The 23,791-nt window shown below is 46.4% G+C and overlaps 1 protein-coding gene across 1 annotated transcript; it reads right to left on the bottom strand.

The window, feature by feature from the left end:
* Positions 1-533: 533 nt before the first annotated feature.
* Positions 534-16,905, bottom strand: LOC128409891 (cytochrome P450 2K6-like). Its single transcript, XM_053380413.1, has 9 exons — positions 16,202-16,905; positions 12,379-12,541; positions 10,589-10,738; positions 9,773-9,933; positions 8,949-9,122; positions 6,409-6,556; positions 3,600-3,784; positions 3,088-3,229; positions 534-2,296 (listed from the first exon to the last, which is right to left on the bottom strand). Exons 1-9 carry the CDS (start codon positions 16,382-16,384, stop codon positions 2,109-2,111), a joined length of 1,494 nt encoding a protein of 497 aa, XP_053236388.1. The 5' UTR covers positions 16,385-16,905; the 3' UTR covers positions 534-2,108.
* Between the last annotated feature and the right edge of the window lie 6,886 nt (positions 16,906-23,791).

The following is a 23,791-nucleotide window of genomic DNA, read 5'->3' as shown; positions in this document are numbered from 1 at the left end:
TTGGGCCTTCAATATTTCACATTTAAGAAAAGTGGACTCCCTTCTTATTAAGTATTTCTGGCCATGGGATCTCACCCAGTAGTTCCTTAAGCTTTTTGAAACCAGCCTTCTTAAAGTGAATAACTGTGAATGATTGTATGAGTGTACAACTTAGCTACTTGCGTACACAGATTGTAAACTTGCTGAATGTAACGTGAAGATTGCTACTTTCTCAAATTAGAGTGAATGTTTGTGTCTGCCCTTCAAGGCAAAGAACAACATACTACACTTGAGGACACTGCTTCAGGTGTGGGCAGACCTGGATTCCCCACTGACAGAAATTGGTAGGGGAGTACAAACCATGGATTTGAAGAGCCCACCTGCTCTGCATGAGGGTGCTTCACAGATAATTTGCTTGTATAAAAAAACTATTTTGGGGTCTCTGCAGCTTGTACAGTTGTATTTCCCAAGCAAAACCATTATCACTAGCTCATATTGTAGCACCCTGCTTGTGGTTAACGCTTAGCTGGAATGAAATATTCAACGCAGCAATAGAGAAATTAAAATAATAATTTATTTGTCAGACAAATAAATGATAGGCACAGTGGTATATGGTTACCAAAAGCTCTGCCCCCTCCAGCCCTGATGGCCAGCACTTATATTTCCTCAGCCCAGCCTCCTTGCTCCTCCTTTGGCTGCCTCTGTCCAATCAGCCTGGTTGAAATGCCTATTGGCTCTTTGCTAGAACCAATCATAAAAGATACACCCATTTCCTATTACCTTTTATGGGAGACAAAGAGCTATATTTCCTTCTATCCATAAATGGCAGACAAGTGGCCATATATCTTACATTTGCCTCGACAAGGCACCTTAATTAACATTTCACCTTTTGCCCTATTGCCCTATTGCCCTATTCACTCAAAAACAGATGGCTAAAACAGATGGCGCATGGTTTTAAATTTTATCTTAAACAGAGATCTTGGGTTCACCATCTCACAAACCATCAATGAAATAAGAATCTAACATAAGAATCTAACATTTCTTACTTTCTAAATCCTGTGCATAATTACATTAAGCCAATATATTTCATACATTAACATATATAGCTTTTTAGAAGGAAAGGAACTTAGTAAAAACAGTTTCCAAAAGCAACCCCTTAAATTTACACCCCCCTTTCAAGCCAGCTGCTGTTCCTATTAGCTCTTGCCCTTTAACCTTATGAAAATATGGCTCAAGTCTAATGGGAGGCACCTGGTATTATTTTAACTCTTAATTAGTGTTTTTGCAGCTTGATTGTATTCTGTAATTTGTATGGTCAGTATGACCTTTGCTCCTGTAGCCTGTAATTCCCTTTTACAACTTTGAGAAACGTGTCTCCTGCTACTGCTATAAATCGGGGGGGGGGGGGCTTGAGCAGGAAGATAAACAGCTGCCACCTGGCATGAAACATACAAGCATTTGCAAATATATCTTTTAAGCTCATTTTAAATACAGGTCTTGATCAGATACCTCAATATTTGGACATTTAACTGGGAATATGATGCTTCAAGATATTTGAAGGCATTTGTTAACATGTGACTACAAGAAACCAGTTTCATTGGTTGATCTCTATGCCCAAAGCAGAGGCACCAACTTGCACCCAAATGTGACGTCATGAGTGCATAACATCCCATCGTCAGGGGAGACCAAGCATGGAGTCCACAATGGCTTGGCTTCAATGGCCGGTGGTTCCTCCCCTCCTGCACTCAGGAGGAGCCAGTCAGTGGAGCTGCACTATTCTGCACTGCGCTCAGCTCCGTGGATGGCCTCCCTCGCCCCGTCAACATGGAGGGGGCATGGCCCCTTCCAACAGATATGGGGGGGGGGGAGAGAGGCTAAGACACCTCAGCCCCATAGAGTTGGTGCCCCGGCCCCAATGTCATAATAATTCAGGTCTAGATGCTTCAACACTAGCTTTATGGGATTCATCAGCATGGCAGGTAAAGGGGAACACTTAAGGTTTGTGACAAAGCACGGACCAATTCCACCCATAGGCTACTCAACCCAAATACCCTTGTTGAACAGGGGTTTTTAAAAAAGGCTTGCATTGCACACAAAGGTAGGATAAGCAACCCAGGAACTGGTGAGTCTTAGAAACGTGGCAGAGCACAGAGCTGGTGGGGCATGGGCGATATTATAAGCCCAACAACAGGACTAAGATCCAGGTCTTCTTGAGACGTTCCAGGGGGTGGCTGGAAGGTGAATCTCTGCAGGAGACTTGTGAAGAAGAGGAAGAGCTCCATTTTGGCAAGAGTCTCACCTACACATGCTCTCCGACCTGTAAGGAAGCACAGGCAGCAGAGAAACCAGGTTTATCGGTTGCTTAATACAGTTTTATATAGACACATTGCTCCAAATAGTTGATCATAAGGAGAAAATATCCCAAATACTTTAAAGCAAACTAAAATGCAATGATAAAGTAACAGCTAATGGTGCCCATCTTAAAAGAATTACGTACTCCGAATACTATCCCCCCTGCAATGCTGAAAACCAGGGGTGGGAAAACTTTTTCAGCCAGAGGGCCACATTCCCTGGTGAACAACATTCATGGTGGCCAGATCTGGTGGCAGAAATAGCCATAGCAGCTGATGTGATCCTTACCTTTGCACAGTATTCTACATTCCAGGCATGTAAAAATCCCATTGACTAAGCACAAACTATACAGGTATACGTAGGGACTTGGGTGGCGCTGTGGGTTAAACCACAGAGCCTAGGACATGCCGATCAGAAGGTCGGCGGTTCGAATCCCCACGATGGGGTGAGCTCCCGTTGTTCAGTCCCTGCTCCTGCCAACCTAGCAGTTCGAAAGCACGTCAAAGTGCAAATAGATAAATAGGTAGCGCTCTGGTGGGAAGGTAAAAGGCATTTCCGTGTGCTGCTCTGGTTCGCCAGAAGCGGCTTAGTCATGCTGGCCACATGACCCGGAAGCTGTACCCTCGGCCAGTAAAGCGAGATGAGCGCCGCAGCCCCAGAGTCAGTCACTACTGGACGTAATGGTCAGGGGTCCCTTTATCTTTACCTTAAACAGGTATACACAAAAGTAAAGAAAAAAGAAAAAAAGAAAGTTACCTGCAGAGAAAGGCATGAAAGCATCTCTCTTTACGAATTTTCCTTCAGAGTTGAGAAAATGCTCAGGATAGAATTTATGTGGTTTCTCCCATTGAGATTCATCATGCAGCACAGAGGACAGCAATGGTATGATGTGAGTCCCCTGCAAAGGCAAAGCAAGAGATATTTTAATATAAAGCATATGCCTCTGGTACAATAAATATTTAGTGTAGGACAAATGAGATTTGAGTCCATCTGAGAAATGTCTTTAGTTTGACAAATTTTAATGTATAAACCATAATCTTCCACCAGATATGGTTTGTTTTCCAACCTTGTGCTCCTTCCCACTGAGATCTGTTTAATGGGTTGAAGTTGATGCCTGACAGCTTCCAAAGGGTAGATTGCATGCTTACAGTGCAATTTTATACAAGTCTGCACAGATGTCAGCCACCCTGAAGTCCAAGGGGCTTACTCCCAGGAAAGCCTTAAAATATATTGTAACTAGTGGGCAGCAGTTCAATGAAAAGGATCACCTTTGGAATGAAGTAGCCATTGAGGGTAACATCTGTGGTCGTGGCATGTGGCAGGTTGGTTGGGACGATATCGGCAAACCTCTGGATCTCATGGATCACGGCATCTGTATAAGGCATTTTTGTTCGGTGTTCAATCCTTGGCTGAGAAGATCCAACAACTTTTGCAATTTCTTCTTGGACCTTTACTGGGGGAAACAAAAAATGGAAAAGCATTCATTTTTCTGCTAAGATTATCTCTTTGACTTTGGCTTTTGTCTCTCAAAATATTAATCTCTCCAGCATAGAACTGGCATAAACTGGTTCTCCAATTCCATGGGCTCACAAATTTAATCTCTAGAATTATACATAGGTATTTTTAAGCAGGACAAACATTTAAGGCAGTGGTTCTCAGTGAGGGGTTCAGGGACTGCTGTGGGTCCGCAGCACCATCACCTGCTGGGGGACTCACATATTTTGTTAATTGCACAGTGAAAGCCTTTCAGGCATCATCCAGCCTCGGCTCAGGAGCAGCAGGGGAAAAACTTGTGAAAGAGTTCCTGGGTGGGAAGTGACCTGGGATTGAGCAAAAACCTCTGACACAATTTCTTAGGGCTCTTGCAATTGGAGTGGGGAATAGGGAGAGGGAGAGGGAGAGAGAACAGCTTGCTCCAAGGGGTGGGTTTACATGGGACGTGGGTGGCGCTATGGTGCACAACACTGAGCCTCTTGGGCTTGCTGATCGGAAGGTCGGCAGTTTGAATCCCGGTGACAGGGTTAACTCCCATTGCTTTGTCCCAATTTCTGCCAACCTAGCAGTTCGAAAGCACACCAGTGAAAGTAGATAAATAGGTACTGCTGCAGTGGGAAGGTAAACAGCATTTCCGTGTGCTCTGGTTTCCATCACGGTGTTCTGTTGTGTTAGAAGAGGTTTAGTCATGCTGGCCACATAACCCAGAAAGCTGTCTGTGGACAAACGTTGGTTCCCTCGGCCTGAAAGTGAGATGAGCACCGCAACCCCATAATCATCTTTGACTGGACTTAACCGTCCAGGGGTCCTTTACCTTTTACCTTATGTGCTTATCATTAAAAAAAAAAGGAAGAGATCCCTTCCCTTTGCTTCACTTTTTAACTGAAAAGAACTTCTAATTGCTTTCAGCGCCTCTCAAGTTTATAGGACTCTTCCACTACTTTTAGGTAGGGATTTCAGTGAATCTTGCCATATGTGTTTGGGATTCATGTGTCATCTTGGAAGTCCAACAGGGGAATAAGCAAATTGCCACAATGATTAGCACAACAGCTCACCCTCTGATTTAAAATTTTGACAGATTCAAAATTTCCAAGTGATCAGTTAAACAACTTTGCATGGTTCACATACAGTCTCAACATAAGCCTTCAAGGTAGTGATGTGAAATTTTTTTACATTGAAGATAAGATTGAGGTAGTTATTTAAAAATTTGGGCAAGCTGAGTAGAAGGTTGTAGCCTCACTAACATCCCAACAGAGGAGACATTTCTGGAAGCCTCTGAAGAAGAATTGATACCAGAAGTAAAACATTACATCACTGAGCACCTGCATAATTAGCGACTATCTTCTGGGATTATTTTCCACATATCTTTGTGAACAAACATTTTCAACATTTTGTTATATGAAGAACAAGCATAGAAATCGGCTTGATGTTGGACCAGATTTGAGAATAAAAGTAGGAAATATTGAACCAGATGTGGACGGGATTGTTAGACAAAAAGAGGCATGATTTCTCCCATCACATTTAGGTTTAGTGTTTTTTTAACATTTTGTTGGGGCAACTCAGTCAGATGGGTGGCATGTAAATAAATCAATAAGTAAATTATTATTATTATTATTATTATATAGGTTTAGTAGCTGTTGGCATGTCATAATTTGTTCACTTGTACTATATGTTAATAAAATTAAATTTCTCTCTCCCCCAACTAAATCTTTGTCATTTTGTGTGGAAATATCACAAATTTTATGGTCTATTTAGTATACCTAAAATCCTTTTCTTATTAGAGGGTCCCCCACATTTTTTTAAAATGACTTGCACAGGTAACTGCCATAGAGTTATCAAAATTTTCAAAAGTAGGGGTTCTGTGGCTTGGCTTTTGAAAAATAGGGGGTCCTCAGTAATTGGCTAATTGGGAACCACTGATTTAAGCCAATGCCTGATACAGTGGTACCTCGGGTTAAGTACTTAATTCGTTCCGGAGGTCCGTTCTTAACCTGAAACTGTTCTTAACCTGAAGCACCACTTTAGCTAACGGGGCCTCCTGCTGCTGCCGCGCCGCTGGAGCACGATTTCTGTTCTCATCCTGAAGCAAAGTTCTTAACCTGAAGCATTATTTCTGGGTTAGCGGATGTAACCTGAAGCATATGTATGTATGTATGTATGTATGTATGTATGTATGAAGTGTATGTAACCTGAAGCATATGTAACCCGAGGTACCACTGTATACTGATGGAGACAAATGCATCCAGGATGGCTATTTAAATATCACGTGGGAAAATGGCTGTAGCTCTCATAAGGTGGCCACTTCCATGGATATTCCTGACCAAGCAGGGCTCTACAATATGCGTTTTCAGTGTTTTCATATTCATAATCGCCTCACACAATCCTGCCCCCTGGCTGATTAATTAATTCACGCCAATCTTCACAATAACAGGAAGGGCAATGTTCTCATCTCCTCCTGCTGTTGTTTCAGGTGACATCCAAATCTGCCCCAAGTTTTCTTTCAGCTTTTGCTCTAATAGTTACATATAACTGGAAGTAAGATATCTCAGAATAATGGGAGCCAACCCAATTAAAAGCACTCACTCTGAATTTCAGGATATTTCATCATTAGAAACAGTCCCCAGCGCAGTGTGGTAGAAGCGGTCTCCATGCCAGCAGCAAATAAATTGGCCACAACAGCTTTTAAGTTTTCGTTGCGGAAGTATCCATTCGTCTTGTTCTTCTCCTCCTCCTGGGTTGCAAAGAGTTAAAACAAATGGAGTGAGAAAATTTCATGTGCAGAGATAAAAATGAATACCTGACTGGATCCAAAGTAGCACTGCACATAACCCCAATCGCTGAGCAGTGAGAGATTCCAGGTTTTCCAGACCATGCCATCATGATGATATAGGATTTATTGACACATATATACAACCCAAGCATAAGACAGAGGGGCTCAAGACCCCAAAGTGTCTTGCTCATCCATTAGTCACAGCTTTGGAGTCAAGCAAACACTAAGAATGGGTCTGACCCAGCTCTTTCCCTATTGTTCTCTGTTTACCAACTAAGTGAAGAGGTGGTTGTAGCTTGGCAATCCAGTTCCTTCTTCTCTGATGCTAATCGTGGCACAACTGCTCAGCCAACAACCTTGGTTTAGACTAAGGAAATAATGGCATTATGTAGGTGGCAAGTGTGTGGTCCTCATCTTACAAATAAACTTGTCTGACTAGTTCAACAATAGATTCCTCCATTAGAATTAACCAGTGCTTTTCTTCTAGAAAAAAAGAAGAAGATTCTGGAACTGCATACCCTATAGAATCCCCAGGGGAAAAAGCACTGGTTAACCCTTACTGGGTGCAAGACCCCATGAGTTAGAACATACTCAGGCATCATGCAGACTTAATATGAATGGTGAACACTTGGTTAGTGGCCATTTTGCATAAAGTGCAAACATCTTTGGTGAATTTACACATAGTCCAAAAGGAAAGCATGACACAGAAATAGCACATGTCAGTCTGGAACTATATTTGGTTAACCTTCTTTAAACTGAGGTGAGCAACATGGGGCCCTCTAGACGTTGCAGATCACAGCTCCCACCAGCCAACTTGTGATGGAGGTCACAGTATAGTAGGGACAAGCTTTGTGTCCTTCTTGTTACTGGTTGTAGAAGTGAATGTATGCCTGGCTTTTGCAGTGGAAAACAGAAATTTAACCCACCATTTGTCCTCAAAAAGGAATCTCAGAGCAGAGTTTCTGTGTAGAGTATGTGTGTGTGAATGTGTTATTGCATCTGACACAATGGTTCATGAAACCTTATACAAAGAGAGATTCCTAATCTCCAGGAGCCGAGTTGAGCATACTGGTTACTGTTCCAGGCACCCGGTTAGATTTGTATCTGCCCTCATCCAGCTTTAAACAAGCACAAACCATGAAAATACTTAGGCTGGAATAAATCACAGAATTTAGCTTTGCAAATAAGTGAGTATTTTACTCACAGAGTTTCCTGCAGTTACATCAAACAAGTCTCCGTCTGCTGGCAGTAAAACAAAGATGAAAGAAGGTTCTAAGCGGATTAAAAAGAAAAGGACTTGGTTTCCTTACAAAAAGGATCATGCAATCTTTGGATTAGCAAAAGTGCAGGCTATAAAATCTCCCGTTTGAAGAGATTCAGTTCACTTGCAGGGAGCCAGAAGCTGTCTGGCTCCTTCATTGCTTGTTCCAGGAAGCACGAAGAGCAACAGACTGGGGAACAGAGTCTGCTGAGAGCCACACACACTCAGGTAACTTGAGCAGAGGTTAACCCTTCATATGCACACAAGTGTGAATCAGTAAGTGTATACAGGTGACTCTCAACTTACACAAGAGTTACGTTCCAGGTAAAGCCCGTAAAGCCAAAATTGTTTATAGTCAGAGCACATTGGGTTCAATGGCGAGTAGGATTGCCAAGACTTTTTTGTTGGATGCCCATTGCTTTTTTGATTTTGTAAAAAAAATGCCAAGTGCATAAGGCAAGTTAAATGTGCCTCTGTTGTGAGTTCCCTGTATTTCAATAGCATCAGGAGCAGCAGCACGGATAATAGCTGCCTGTGCTGCCAGGAACCAGAGGGGAGGGAGCAGAGGAAGAAAGAAAAGGGAGGAGTCAGAACTGTGGAGGTTAAGTGGAAGGAGGAGAAATGCAAAGAGCAAATCCATTCCTACTCCGCCAAATTCCTACTCCTGCCTGTCCAAATGTGGCCATCCTCAGAACGCAATGAATTTCTAGCAGGACAAACTAGCCACTATTCCCCCTTTGTACTATTAGCACAAAACCTAGCATAATTGGCAGCCTTGGCTATACAATCTCCTCTTCAGCCTCTGCTGTGTCTACAAAAAGGAAGGTGATAGCAAGAAACAAGTGACTAACAATTGCACAACAGATGCCATTTGAATAAGGTAGATTTTCAGAAATGCTGACAAGCATGCAACCTTTGGCCCTGCAGAGACTGCTTCTGTAACACATTAATGATGGTGGAATAGTTAGAAATGGCAGAAAGTGTGCTTCTGAAGTGAGGCTTCCTGACTACTCCTTATGCAACCACTTGCAAACATACACTTAAAGCATGAATTGAAAATTTCTCCTGGGCAAACTTAAAATGCTCTGTTACCTCTTGCTGTCGAATAAGAAAAGAATCAATAAAGCTCCTTTGGTCATTTTCATCCAAATCTCGGAGGTGTTTTATGAAGGTGGCATTTATGAAGGCAAACAGCTCATCTCTGTTTTGAATGATAGTCTTACGAGCCCCCAAAAGAAAACCAAGAGCAGGAAACATGTTATACAGCTGAAAGGATAAAATGTGAAAAAAGAAAAAGAAAACATTAGGAAAGCCCAGTACTGTACGCTCAGATGGGTGTCTCAAAGTGTGGTGGCCCATATACAATACAAAACAATAATGTATTCAGGTTGATTTAATGTTTAGTAATTACACCTTAAAGACTTCTTAAAGTTACTCTGGCTAAAAGGGTGGTGTAAGTCAAATTGCCCCATAGCAGTCAGCAGTGTCTCCTGGAGGCTCTGAAATGGCGTTTGGAATGGGGGGTAGGGTACCTCAGGATAGCATAATTTATGTGCAACCCCAGGATAATAGGCTATTGTGATTCTCCTCTGGAGGTTCATCTTCAGGGAAGGAGATCTGCCCTCGGGGGCCCCTTCTGAGCTTTCATGGAAAAAGCTATCACTGGTTCTTCCTTGTCCTTGGAGTCCCAATGGCAATGAGGCCAGAAAGACTTCGTTATAGTTATGGGATAACTGTGCCATCTGTTTGAATTTTCTAAATATTTCACATCACCACCAAGTTTCTCAAGATACCAAGATTCTGTGTTTTATAGTGAATCCTGAACAGTATACAATAAACAGGTTGCCCTGCCCACACTGCATACACTGTTATTACAATCAACTGTTTGTTTGTTTTAATTGGAAAAAATAGATTACCATGACTGAGAAGTTTCCAAGAAGCCGGGCATTTTCATTGACCAACTTCAGAAGTCTTATGTATGTGGGATCTTCATAATCAAATTGCTTGTCTAGTAGTATGGCCACTATAATATTGGCAACAGCTGCATTCATAATTGTGGTGGTCTCAAACGGGTTTCCTATACATAAATATGACAGTTAAACAAAAATAATCTGTTGAAATTCCAAGTATGGAAAGGGCATTGTTTTTAAGTCTGCTCTTTGTTGCCTTAAATCCCTACTGGCAGCTTACCTATGTGTAGACCTCATTTATCAAAGAAACTGATCCTAAGTGCTGCTGGATGTGGCTATATGTTGGCTAAGAAATGCTAAAGAGGGCTTGGAAGTCATAGGAGCTATTGGAATATAATCTACACACTACAGGAACAGACCGATTACGTCTCCACAAGGAACCAACCCTGGAAACTGTAGTTCTGGAGTTAACTATAAGTATGGGCTCATCCACACTTCCACTTCACACACACTTTCTAGGCATGGTTGAAGCAGTTTTTCCCTTCCCCCACTCCTTTCCAAGGGGAAAACCACTCTTTAGCAGTAGATCAGAACTAATGGCAATCTGGGGGAAACCCAAATTGTTCCAAAGAGTGGCTTTTCCCAAGGGAAAGCAGCGGGAGAAGAGGAAGTGTGGATAAAGCCCATGGAACACTTTTAAACTGCTGTGCTTATGCACTGGTTTGACTTCACCCCTGGAGGCACACTCCATTGTCTCTCAAGGCAGACAGATGCCAACAACAAGATACACCCTGGAGCACCAGGAGACAAATACCAACCCACCTTGGTAAGATTCAACTTTCTTAACCAGGACACTGCACTCTTCAACAATTCTGTCCTCTATGGACCTCTTTCCCATGCCGTAATCCCGTAATGTGCTTAGTGCAAACCGTCGCATCACTTTCCAGTATTCACCATGAGAAAAAGCTACACCTGAAGAGAGAAAAAAGCGGGGCAGGTTCAAAGTCATGCTGGCCATAGTAATATGTACTTGCTGTTTAACATCTCATCCTTTAACTACAGAATTGAGACAGGCACAGACAAGACCTCCAACTGTCATGGACTGGCTAGATGAGAAGGAATGGTGGAAACCCCCTGACCAAGAGTCTCCCATGGAAAGTGCAGAGGAAGAAGACTTGGAGTCGGGCTCTTGGTGGTGGACAACCGGACGCACCTCAGAGGAGGGGAAGAGCTGGGGGTTACTGAAGGCTGGGAGCTTAGAGGGTGAGGAAAAGGGGATAACAAGCAGGTGGCCCAGCACAGAGCAAATACAGGAGTCAGACTTAGCAGCTTCACCACAAGCCCCTCACCCCCTTGACAGTGTGTCTGTTGACGGGCTGCCAGCTCTTCCTCCCACTCCCAGAACAAGGCAGTTATTTCACAAAGTAGAACGCAGGGCAAAGCAGAGAAGGAGAGGGTCCCTTGGGACTCGCCAGAGACAGAAGAAGGGGCTTGACTCAGAAGGAATAGAATGAAGTGGGAGGTCCCAGGCAGTCTCAGCAACAGCTCAATATACGGGAGTCTCTGCATGGATCATGCTTTGATTCCTTAATAAAGCTACTAACTTCAAGGTTTTTTTGTGCCACGTGTCAGTGCTCCTATGATAATAACCTTTTAAAGGTTTTTCAGACAATGATTTTCATGATTATGTTATTACTGTGGAAGAGAAATTAAACAAATGAGTACAGGAGACAGTGCATAGAAATCCTTTATACGCGTATGCAGTATTTTATACACATATGCAGTCTTTTATTCATTTTTGTTTATTCAAGAGCACCTTACTGAACTCTGGCCTATTTTTTTTTTAAAAAACCCCAAAACTTCATTTGACCCACAGAAATCCGCAGGTGCCGCTTCATATGACATTGGGGGCCTGGGGTGTGCAGGGACCCAGGATCAGCCTAATGCCTGCAGATCCTGTGCTCCTATCAAAGGAACACAGGTTGGTAGAAAAATTCAAAAGCTATTCTCAAATTATAGAGCAGTGTTTCCCAAAGTGGGAGATAGCACTCCCTGGGGGGTGCTAGTAGCCTCGGGTGCAATTGGGGGGCATTGAATAAAAATAAAGGGGCGGTGGAAGCATAAAGGAAGAAAAGAAGAAAAATTGGAAAAATTGTGTTTCATCTTTTGTGTAATGATGTTTATCGCCAGGTTGGGAGCCATTAAGGGATGGCAAAAACTCCGCCCCTGGATCGGGTGCTTATGCTGAAGGTGTGGGGTTTTCCCAGGATGGGGGAACCCTTTTCGGCTTCACCCATGCCTGGGAAGTGGATTGCAGCTTGCCTGCCTATTTGGCCAATGGCAGCGCCGGCCCTGCCTCTGGGGCAGATTGGACTGTTTGTTCGCATAAAGAATGTCGATTTCCAGGGGGGCACTGAGTATATTTTTTTTTCTGAAAAAGGGGCGATATGCCAAATAAGTTTGGGAACCTCTGTTATAGAGTAAGCCACGAATCTACAGAGAGGTGAAAGTATACTTTGCATTTCTCCCACGATAACTTTTGGATTAGACTCTTTTGGCATGGTTACTCTATTTACAAGCAGTACCAGATACTACATAAGGAACGGACTCACCAAAGCCCTTTGTGAGCTCTTCCAAAATTGGGACGATGGGCCTCTCGGCAAATGCATCGGCCTGATTCACCAGGGCCTCCTTTACCGTCTCATATCCTGCCAGCACCACCATTTTCTCAGAACCCATTTGGATGCTGAAGACAGAGCCATACTCTTTTGACCACTGAAATTCAAGAGAACGAACACAGTGTGGTCACCAAATAAAGCCCTTCTCACTATTCAAGGGTACTCAAATAATATATTAATGTCAAGCAACTCTCATGGATACAAAACTGCAGTAGCTTGTACACTTGCCTCAGAGTAAGGACTATTTTATACATTCTACAGAATCAAGTTTTCACGTAAGATTATTTGCAGTTTTAGTCAATAAATGTTACTACAGTCAGTAGAAAGGGTTACGGGTGGTGCTGTGGTTTAAACCACTCAGCCTCTTGGGCTTGCCAATTGGAAGGTCAGCAGTTCGAATCCCTGTGGCAGGGTGAGCTCCTGTTGTTCGGTCCCTGCTCCTGCCAACCTAGCAGTTCGAAAGCACACCGAAAAGTGCAAGTAGATAAATAGGTACCACTCCAGAAGGAAGGTAAACAGCGTTTCCGTGCACTGCTCTGGTTTTGCCAGAATCGGCTTAGTCATGGTGGCCACATGACCCAGAAAAACTGTCTGCAGAGCGGACAAACGCCGGCTCCCTCGGCCTGTAAAGCGAGATGAGCGCCGCAACCTCAGAGTCATTTGCGACTGGACTTAACTGTCAGGGGTCCCTTTACCTTTACCTTTACAGTCAGTAGAAATCATTTCCAAGTCATTGTGCCTTGGACTGAGCTGAAAACATGTGATTTAAAAACAGTAATTTTGCAGATGAATTTACTTTTGTATCTTTGCAAATCACTGTGCAAAAAAGAATCCAAATGATATACAGTGGAACCTGTACTCACGACCACAATCCGTTCCAGAGGCCTGTCTAAAAGTCGAAATGGGTCGCTGGGCGAGGCGCCATTGGGCACAGGCACAGGCAACGATTGCCCACTTCTGTGCAGGCACGAACGGCGATTGCCGCTCCTCCACATGCATGAACGGTGGCAAACCCACTGGTTACTTCCAGGCAAAAAAGGATGTAAGAAGAGGTTTGACTGTAATGATAAAGCTCATTGTCTATCCTCCAGGGTTTGGGGGACGCTGCCTGTCCACGCAAAGACGTTTGTTACTACTAGCTGCAGCAGCAACAACAGTAGACCAGCCCTTTCACCCAGTTTTCTAGGAGTACAGAAAACCAGAACAAAACCAGGCAGTTGTAAGGATAAATGTGATTTACCTTTAATAGCACCTCTCTAATCTAGTTTAAAAGTCAGGCTCAAGCGAGAGGGCTGTGCTAGAGGCAGTTAAGGAGAGAAGACCTGTTGTTTTACGTTTCAAATTTAACTTTACTTTTAAAATGCAGGTTTAGTGGGGCCTGCCTGCCCATTAGCCTTAGGCAGCAGGCTGGGAAGACCACTCCCCTTCCCTTCCCTGGGGGGTGGAATTGCGGAAGGGCATCCAGGACCACCCTGTGACTCAGCAGTGGGCAGAGGGATGCTGCCCGCGTCATCGGGACTCCCAGCCGCGTCACACACCCCGGCGGACCAGTCTGGTCAGTCAGGGGGCATGGCCACTGCAGTTTAAATCACAGCCCAGCTGAGGGGGCAGCCTCCTTTTTGCCTCCTCGTCGGATCACCCAGCCCACCCGCCCTCTTTTATGCGTTGCTTGACTTTGGCCTTGCTATAGACTAATGTTGGTTGCCTTATTGTTGGGGCCAGGTAGGCATTTTTCCACTTGGCAAATTGGCACCAGCCATTTGGTTTTTGCTTACCTTGTAGCAATCGTCACAACTTTGTAAGGTTAGGCATTGCGTAAGCCTTGTTTATGGGAGGGAAGGTTGTTGCCTCCGCCTGCCCCTCCTTGTTAAAGGGATCCCCTTAAAAGGATCCAGGAGTGTGGATCCTGTCCGAAGCCTGAGCGTGGGCTAGGGCCATGCCACAACCCCATCAGGGACCCTGGGGGAGCTTTTAATTGATGTATATCATAGGGCTCTCCCTACTGGTGGTTGACCCTTAAGAGACTTCCTGTGGACGTGCAGGAATCAGGATATACAGTGGTGCCTCGCTAGACGAAAAGAATCTGTTCCGCGATTCTCTTCGTCTAGCGGTTTTTTCGTCTTGCGAAGCAAGCCCATTGACAGCTTAGTGGATTAGCGCTACAGCTGTCAAGCGGCTTTTCGCGATCAGCTGTTAAGCGGCTTATCAGCGGCACAGCTCATAAGCGGCTTAGCGGCTTAGGAAAAGGGCGGAAAAAGCGAAAAAACCCCGCGGGGGGACGCAAGATTTTTTCGTCTTGCGAAGCAACCCCATAGGGAAATTCGTTTTGCGAAGCGCCTCCAAAACGGAAAACCCTTTCGTCTAGCGGGTTTTCCGTCTTGCGAGGCGTTCGTCTTGCGGGGCACCACTGTAGTCTGGTTTCACACAATGCCTAAGCCAAACCACTCACACCTGTAACCAATAAAGTTCTGGCCTTATTTATCCCATTAGCTAAAAAAAATTGTGTTCATGTGTTTATTACCTAAGGGGAACTGGGGGCCCCTGGGCCTCGCCAGGCAACAGAGGAGGGGTGCAGCAGATCCAAGGAGCCTAAACCCACCCCCCATGACTCTCCCCTTTTGTATCTCTGTAGCTTGAAGGCCCCCAAGGGGCATGCTGCTCACGGCCACTTGGGAGTTGGGGCTGCAGCTGCTCTTTTTGCTCCTCCCGCTGCCTTGAGTGCACCAGGGCTTAACCAGGCCACCTCGAGTTGCGTCAGAAGGTGGAGGAGAAGGTCTTGGGAGTCATTTTCAAGCAACATACCAAATAAGAAGGCAGTAATTATGTATAATTTGCAGACTTAAGGCAAACAAAAACACTCTCTGTGAATGAATGGCTGCATGCCAGGGTGCTGTAAACAGTAAGGCAGAGCCAGAAAAGAAACCTGCAGACATATACCAATCCTTTGCATCACCTCGGCAGCATATTAGAAAATGCTAAAAGTTCACAGGTGGGTCTGGTCTGTGGTATCCTTCCCCTCTCTTTAGTTACCATTTTCCATAAGAAGATAATGGAGAGGGAGAGATTCAATGCAATACCTATTTCAAAACTCAAACTTGGATTTTATTTATTTAGAAGGAGGCCATATCTAAAATAAATATCTTTCTGCAAAGCTTATTTTTCTTTCTCTTTGTTTCATTTGCAGTGCTCTCCTTGGGCTTGAAAGTTTTATTGGTAAAATAAGTACAAGCATCCCAAAATGGGTTTCCATGTTACAAACAGGTGGTGCATGCAAGAGTATAACAAGACGGGGATAGACTTAGCCAAGACATTGATCAAATACTTGACACACACCCTTTTGTAGGGGGGCACCTCTACTTGCATGGCTTATGTCCTGAGCTTTGCGACTGGGCAAGCAAGGGCCCTCCTCCACAGGTCCTGGCTGCTGGTAAGGTTTGCACTGGCACTTCTGCATTCTTGATAATGGAGGCAGAGTCAAACGTGATTTGACACCAGACACCCCCAGACACCTTGTACAAATTACCAGTTATAAATTGCCGCTTGGTCCTATGACTATTTATTGGGAAAGATAAGAGGAGGTTCTGTAGCACACAAAGGGGAGATGAGATTTATAGGCTCTAAGAGAACAAAATGCAATGTTGTTGTTGTTGTTAGTAGTAGTAGTAGTAGTAGTAGTAGTAGTAGTAATACCCCACTCTTCTGACTGGGCTGCCCCAGTACCCTTCAGCCTTGCCATGGGAAGAACTGGAATCTTTACCTTTAGCATGGTTCTGTAAGGCATCTTCAGATCCATGCTGTGGAGATTCCCAATGAGAGGTAAAGGCCTCGGTCCTGGCGGACGTTTTTGGGAGCTCTTGTTCCAGAAAGTGCCCAGTTTCAAAACAAAGGAAATCATAAGGATAAAGAGGAACAACGCTGGAATCGGCTCCATCCAATCCATTTTGTTTCAGGAAGCAATTTTTTGGGGTAGTGGTTGTAATGAAAGCCACAGTGCAATTCGGTCAACAACTGTGTCTACCAACTGCAAGGAGCAGCCCATATATAATGCTATGTAATGTCTCTAGCGAATCATTAAACCATCCCTCCGATTTTTTTCTTCTCCACAACTATTCAGAGCTATACATTGGATGATTTGCCTTTCAGTTTAATGTTTATTCAAGTGAATGGTGCTTACTTGCAGAAACTAATGCTTTCAGAACAGATTCAAATGCTCTTGAAGGCAGCGAACTCATCACTCAGGATTACCTGTAATCTTAGTTTGTTTGTTACCCTGGGAGTAGAGAGCAGCATTGTGAAATCATTTGCAGATAAAATTATTCAACTTGAATTAGGGACAAAAGCATTTAGTTTGAAAGGAAGAATACTAACTAAGCAGTACATCCTCTCATTTCAAAAGGGCTGGAATAAATTTATACAATACAGTAATACCTCTGCAAATTTCTGCCTCGTCTAGCGTCCATTCCAGCGGCAAACTCGGAAGTACCGGAATGGTTACTTCCGGGTTTGCACTAAAAAAGAAGCACTAAATTGCGCTTCATGCATGCGTAGAAGTGCAGATGTGGGGCTTTGCCCTATGTCCTTTTCGGCTAGCAGCCGGCGCTCTGGAACGGTTCCCAGTCACAAAACAAGGTACGACTATATCTGAAAGATTATTGTAAGCAATTATCATCACTAGCACGGGTGTCTGAAGACTTGTAATGAGAAATTTTCTACCTTTCTATATTTAAATTTTGAATTATTTTGTAATGAGTGGAATTAGAATTGGAAAACGTACAAAATACAATGGTGTAAAGGTTAACTTTGAAAGCCATGAGGCGGGAGGGAAGGAAGTTGATAGGTTGTAAAGAGCCAGGGACGTAAAGTGGATTGTAATGATGTGAACGTATATTATTAAATGGGAAATAAATAAAAATTATATATATACAGAAAGAAGAGAGAAGAGAGATTCAAAGCGGACATTTTTTTTCTATTTCCTGGCGATAACATGGTGATATACATTGACTCCAATGTGAAAGGGATTAGCTCCCTCTTCCCTCCCAGAGCAGTAGCTAGGCAGAGAAGGTTTTGAGTTTTTCATCTTTTGGAGATGTAAATTTTGATTTTGACACATTTCCCCCATTTTTATTTTTGATATAACCAGTCAGAATTCTGTTGATGAGGGAAGCCTTAAGCTACCCAGACTCTCAGAGAAAGTTGATTATAGTGGTATCTTGGTTTAAGAACGGCTTAGTTTATGAACAACTTGGATTAAGAACACTGCAAACCCAGAAGTAGGTGTTTTGGTTTGTGAGCTTTGCCTTGGAAGCAGGACATTTTCCACTTCCTGTTGAGTGTGTTCCATTTGTAAACTGAGTCCCCCGCTGCCATGGGAAAGCACGCCTTGGTTTAAGAACGCTTTGGTTTAAGAACGGACTTCCGGAGTGGATTAAGTTCATAAACCAAGGTACCACTGTACTATCTAGGAGTCCAAATACAGAGAAAAGATGGTTGTTTTATTCTAAGCCAGAAGCAGAAAGTCACTGAACTAATTGACAGCATAGAGATGCCAGAAGCAAACCCAGTTGACGCATCTATTATGGCAGAGTTTTTAAAGAACCAGGAGGAAACAAAGCCATTGCCTGACATCAACAAATACAGTTCAGAATCCGAATACATTGGAGCCACAGAAGTTAACATACCCAACTTCCTCAACCATTCCTCATAAGGCTTGGTTTCCAGACCCTTTATTGTCTTGGTCACAATACTCTGCACATCTACTTGGGAATACCATGCTTCAAGATATTTGAAAGTATATGTTAACATGGGAATACATGCAACCAGCTTTGTTGGTTGATCTCTATGCCCCAAGTGTCATAAGAACTCAGGGCCAGGTTTTAAGTAAGAGATTCCCCAATGCTAGTTTCATGGGATTCGGCAGTATGGCAGGTAAAGGGGAACACTTCATGTTTGTGACAAAGCATGGACCAATTCCACCAGTAGGCTACCCAACCCAAATACCCTTGTTGAACAGGGGTGTTTAAAAAAGGCTTGCATTGCAAAAACAGATAGGATAAGCATGTTAGAATTCCTGCTCCATGATTGCAGTCATGGGATTGTTGTCTTTCACATGACAGTGTATGTTTTGACTCCACAAAGTGGGAATTGATGGAGACAGGATGTTTGTGTTACTGTGTTCTGTGAAGTTGGACTATTGTCCTTTGCTCTTTCTCTTTGCTGTCTGATGCTAGAGAGAGAGGGAGCCATGTTGCAGTGCTCCGTGTGTGTTTATATGTAAATAAAGTAGATTAGCCAAAATGCTGAGTTGCTGAGGTCTGTTACGCAAGCTGTGAAGACTCTGTGGATCCCTAAGTGTGCCAATGTCTGTTGGCATCTGTCAGAGGCTCAGGAGCAGAAGAGCAGGGGAGAGAGCAAATAGAGAGCGGAGGAGAGGAATCAGAGGGGAGCGTAGGGGAATATGACAGTGGCCCGAGAGATTCCATGAGCTTCTCCAGCGAATCAGAAGATTCCCAGGAGGGGGCGCCTATGGTAAGGGCGAGGCGAGTCCCAGGGGGGACGCTCCATAAACAAGGAACCAGAGGGGAGTCCCAAAGGAGTAGCGGAGGATTAGGACCAGTTCCCCCACCAGAGCACAGTGGGGGGGAAGAGTCACATGAGTCAGGACCAGCTTCTCCTCCAGCGGGGAGAGAAGATGAGTCAGGGGTAACCACGCCCCCATCGGGGAGTGGGGAGACGGAGGGAAGGCCAGGTCCAGCTAGCCTCCCCGAAAGAGGGAGCAGTGACACAAGTGTAACGGTCAGAAGGAAAGTGGGAGGCTGCACGTGCGCGCCAAGTTCAAATGTGGAGGAGCGCGGGACAGCAGAAAACCCGGATTGGGAGCCAGGTCCTAAAGCCCGAAGGAGGGGGGGAGAAGAGTCGGCGGACTCAGCGTCAGAAGAATCTAGGAGGGCTGAGACTCCGACTAGCAGGAGGACCCAGAGAAAGAAGGAACAGAGGAAGAGGTGGAGTAAGGCTAGAATCTTAAGCTGGTGTCAGGGGGGAGGAGATTCAGATGGGACTTCTACGGTCTAAGGCATAGACGTAGCGTTGCACGCTGCGCGTCTGGAAATGAAACTGAACTTCAATAAAGACTTTTTTACTTGAGGAAGAAGCAGCGTTGGTCTTGTGTGAGCTGGGACCTTGGGCAGCGCTGACAGTAAGTCCCATCTGAACTCTGCAAGCTCATGAAGATAGGCAAAGATGACTACAGAGGAGAAAGTCAAGCAACTGCAGGAGGCAGTCTCAGCGCTCTACGCAGAATTGGCTGCATCTAAGAAAAAGGAAGGAGAAACAGCTGCGCTCTGCCAGGATCTGCAAGCCAGGTGGGACAGTTGGGGAAAGGAGGGGCAGCTGGGAGCCAAGCCGGAGGGAGTTGGCCTCGGGAAAAGGGGGGCCAGTATTGTAACTCACTTTGACGGGAACCTGCAGCAGTACCCTAACTTCAGAGCAGAAGTAGTTTTCGCGCTCAAATTGCTTCGGAAAGACTTTAGGGATGAGGAGGAGAAAGTGGGTTTCATAATCACTCATCTGCATGGGGAAGCTAAGTCGTGGCTGCGAACCTTATTACGCGAAAATGACCCCGCCCTCAAAGATTCAAGCACCTTTATTGAAGCCATGGACGCTTGCTTTAAATCAACGGTAGATGTGGATGTCGCTAGAAGGGAAATGCATGGATTGCGGCAAGGAAAAGCGACGGTGCGCCAGTATCATTCCCGCTTTTTTGGGTTAGTAAATGTGCTGGGCTGGCAGAAGGACTCAGCTGCCGTCAGGGATCTGTTCTGGGAGGGGCTGAATGGAGCCGTGAAAGATGAGCTGGCCAGGGGGGAGAGACCCCAAAATACCACAGAAGTAGTCCAAAGGGCGCTCGCAATTGGGGTGCGCCTGGAAGAACGCCCGTGGAGCAGGGAGGAGGGGCGAAGAGCAAACACGTCAGTTAGAACAACTCCCTTCCTACCCAGAGAGACAGAGCGCGCTCAGTCCACGCCTCCGCTGGGGAGGGGAGAGGAGCCGATGGAGATCGGAGGTGCAAGGGCTCAGACAGCAAGCAGAGCCCAAACACCAGGAGCAGTCAAGGCGAAGGCTCCTAGAGGGAGCAGGAAGTGTTACATCTGCGACAGTGCACTGCACATGGCCAAAGAGTGTCCCCAGAGGCTCCAGAAGCACACTGCAGCCTCAGCAACTGTAAAAGGAGCAATTCAGCAGGGGGAAAAGCTGCAGGGAAACGGAGGAGCCTGGTTGGAAACGGAGGCACTGGGGCTCAACCAGGCGAGTCAGTGAAGCAGTCCCCAGAGATTTTGCAGCCCACAGACCCCCTCCCACCCAAACCAGTGGTGCAACTCACTGCATCGCTCCAGCTGCCCGATGGGCTCACCCTGGAGGTCCCTATTACCATTGACTCTGGTAGCAATGCAGACTTTGTAGGGTTGGACTTCGTCAAGCAGCATCGCATAGCACTCCTGCCAGCCACGATGCCCCTAAATGTTGTCACGGTAGATGGCAGGAAGATACTGGGAGGAGAGGTGGTACAGCAGACACCGCCTCTGGTGATGCAAATTGGGAACCACCGTGAAGTCATCAGTTTCAACGTCACCCACCTGTCGGACACGCCCATAGTGTTGGGCATGAGTTGGCTGGATAGGCACAGCCCGGCATTAGCGTGGTACCAGCGGCAATTGACCTTCTGCTCTTCCTACTGCGCAGCGCACTGCATCCAGACCTGCCAGGAAGAAGAGGGGCAAGAGGATGCACCGCAGCTACACCTAGGCATGGTGCAAGCGGTACCCAACAAGTACAAGGCCTTTTTGGAAGTCTTCTGCGAGAAGGAAGCGGACAAGCTGCCTCCCCACAGACCCTACGACTGCAAGATTGACCTCCTGCCGGGGGCGACGCTGCCGACTGGGAGACTGTACTCCATGTCTGAAGACGAAATGCAAGAACTCAGGGAGTTCATAGATCGCAATTTGAAGCGGGGATTCATCCGGGAATCCAAAGCAGTGGGGGGCAGTCCCGTGTTTTTCATGAAGAAGAGAGACACGCCCGAACGGAGGCTCATAGTGGATTATAGAATCATCAATTCCAGGACAAAGCCCACAGCATTCCCCATGCCCAAAATTGACGACCTGCTCGCGACGGTGAGGGAGGGACGGATCTTCACCAAGTTGGATCTACGAGGGGCCTACAACCTTATACGCATGCGGGAGGGCGACGAGTGGAAGACAGCCATGTTTACGCCTTTAGGAACCTATGAATACAGAGTCATGCCGTTTGGTCTCCAAAATGGATCCCATTGTTTCCAAGCTTTCATGCACCACGTGCTAGCGGGACTCCTCTACAAGAAGTGCGCCTGCTTCTTAGATGACATCCTGATCTTTTCGGAATCGCAGGAGGCGCACGAGGAGGACGTCAAGGAGGTCTTGCAGAGACTACAGGAGCACAGACTTTACGCCAAACTGGAGAAGTGCCAGTTTGACACGACAGAGGTGGATTTCCTGGGCTACAAGCTGTCCGACAAGGGACTTGCCATGGACAGCGCCAAGGTCCGCTCAGTGTTGGACTGGAAGAGCCCGCGCAACCGGAAGGAGGTCCAGAAGTTCGTCGGTTTCGCCAACTTTTATCGCAAGTTCATCAAGGGGTTCGCGAAGGAGACGGCGGCCATCACGGACACCCTCAGCTCCAAGAAGAAGAAGTTCACCTGGACGGACCAGGCGGAGCAGTCCTTTCGGAGGCTCAAGCGTCTCTTCGCGTCCGAAGAACAGCTGCTACACGTAAACCCCAGCAAACCGATGAGGGTTGAAACGGACGCCTCGGACAGAGCGGTGGGGGCGGTCCTGTTGCAGCAAGATCCGCAAGGGGACTGGAGACCGTGCGCATTCTACTCCAGCACGTCGGAGCAGAACTACACCATCTGGGACAGGGAGTTGCTGGCCATTCATGCAGCCTTCAAGGCGTGGCGGCACTTCCTCGTCGGAGCCAGACACACAGTGCAGGTCCGCACGGACCATAAGAACCTGGAGTACTGGCGCACGGCGAAGTTCCTGAACTCCGCTGGGCGGAGTTCTTTGCAGATTTCGATTTCCGGATAGAATACATCCCGGGAGACAACAACGTCATGGCGGATGCGCTATCCAGGAAGCCGCAGTATCTCAAGGAAGCGGCACCGGCAGCGGCCAAACACATTTTCGCACCAGAGGTGTGGGCGTGCGCTTCAGCCGCAGTGGACCTGGACGCAGTCCGTCGCGCGCTACAGGCGGATTCGTTTGCGCAATCCAAGATGGAGGAGGTGCGAAACGGCACAGCGAGGGACGACGAGTTCCAGATACGCGACGGACTACTCCTCCGTAAAGGGGCTCTCTACGTACCGGGAGACGACCTTCGCGCGAGAGTCTTGCAGCAGCTGCACGACGCGCCCAGCGCTGGGCACTTCGGCAAGGACAAGACGGCGGAATTAGTCACAAGGGACTTTTGGTGGCCCAAGGTGCGGGGAGAAGTTGCAGATTACGTTTCCAGGTGTGACACCTGCCAAAGGGCCAAGCCAGTACACAGGAAGCCGGCGGGTCTGCTGGAACCGCTGCAGACGCCGCTCGAACCATGGGAGAAAGTGGCCCTGGACTTTGTTACAGATCTGCCCAGTTCGCGCGGCAAAACAGCGCTACTCGTGGTCGTAGACCTCTTCACCAAGATGGCGCATTTCATTCCGTGCGTGAAGGTGGCCACAGCGGAACAGACCGCCAAGCTGTTCATAGACCACGTGTTCAAAGCTCACGGCTTGCCGCGGTCCATCCTGTCCGACCGGGGCCGCCAATTCATCTCGAACTTCTGGCAGAAGCTGCTGGGCATCCTGAACGTCAAGATCAACTTAGCGTCGGCACGACACCCGCAGACCAACGGACAAGCGGAGAGGGTCAACGCCATCATGCAGCAGTACCTGCGATGCTACGCCAATCAACAGCCCTCGACCTGGGTGGACTACCTACCGCTAGCCGAGTTTGCCTACAACAACACGAAGCACGGGTCTACAGGGGTGACACCGTTCTTCGCCAACAATGGGCGCCACCCCAGAACCTTCCCGGGGTTGGAGACCGGGGCAGAGGGGGAGCCACGGGGGGCAGAGCACTTAGCCGCAGAGTTACAGGAGGTCCATGAGCAGCTCCGAAGGCACTTGGAACTCGCGAAACACGCCTACAAGATGCAGGCAGACAGGCACAGGAGGGTTGGGGAAGATATACAGGTAGGGGACTGGGTCTGGTTAGCAGCTCAGGCAGTGCCGGCCAGAACGCTAGCTAAGAAGAAGCTCGGGCACAAGCAGCTGGGA

The sequence above is a fragment of the Podarcis raffonei genome, chromosome 3, assembly GCF_027172205.1.
Source record: "Podarcis raffonei isolate rPodRaf1 chromosome 3, rPodRaf1.pri, whole genome shotgun sequence".
NCBI classification, from domain to species: domain Eukaryota; kingdom Metazoa; phylum Chordata; class Lepidosauria; order Squamata; family Lacertidae; genus Podarcis; species Podarcis raffonei.
The sequence above is the reverse complement of the archived record's forward strand: the minus strand, read 5'-3'. Positions and strand labels throughout refer to the sequence as shown.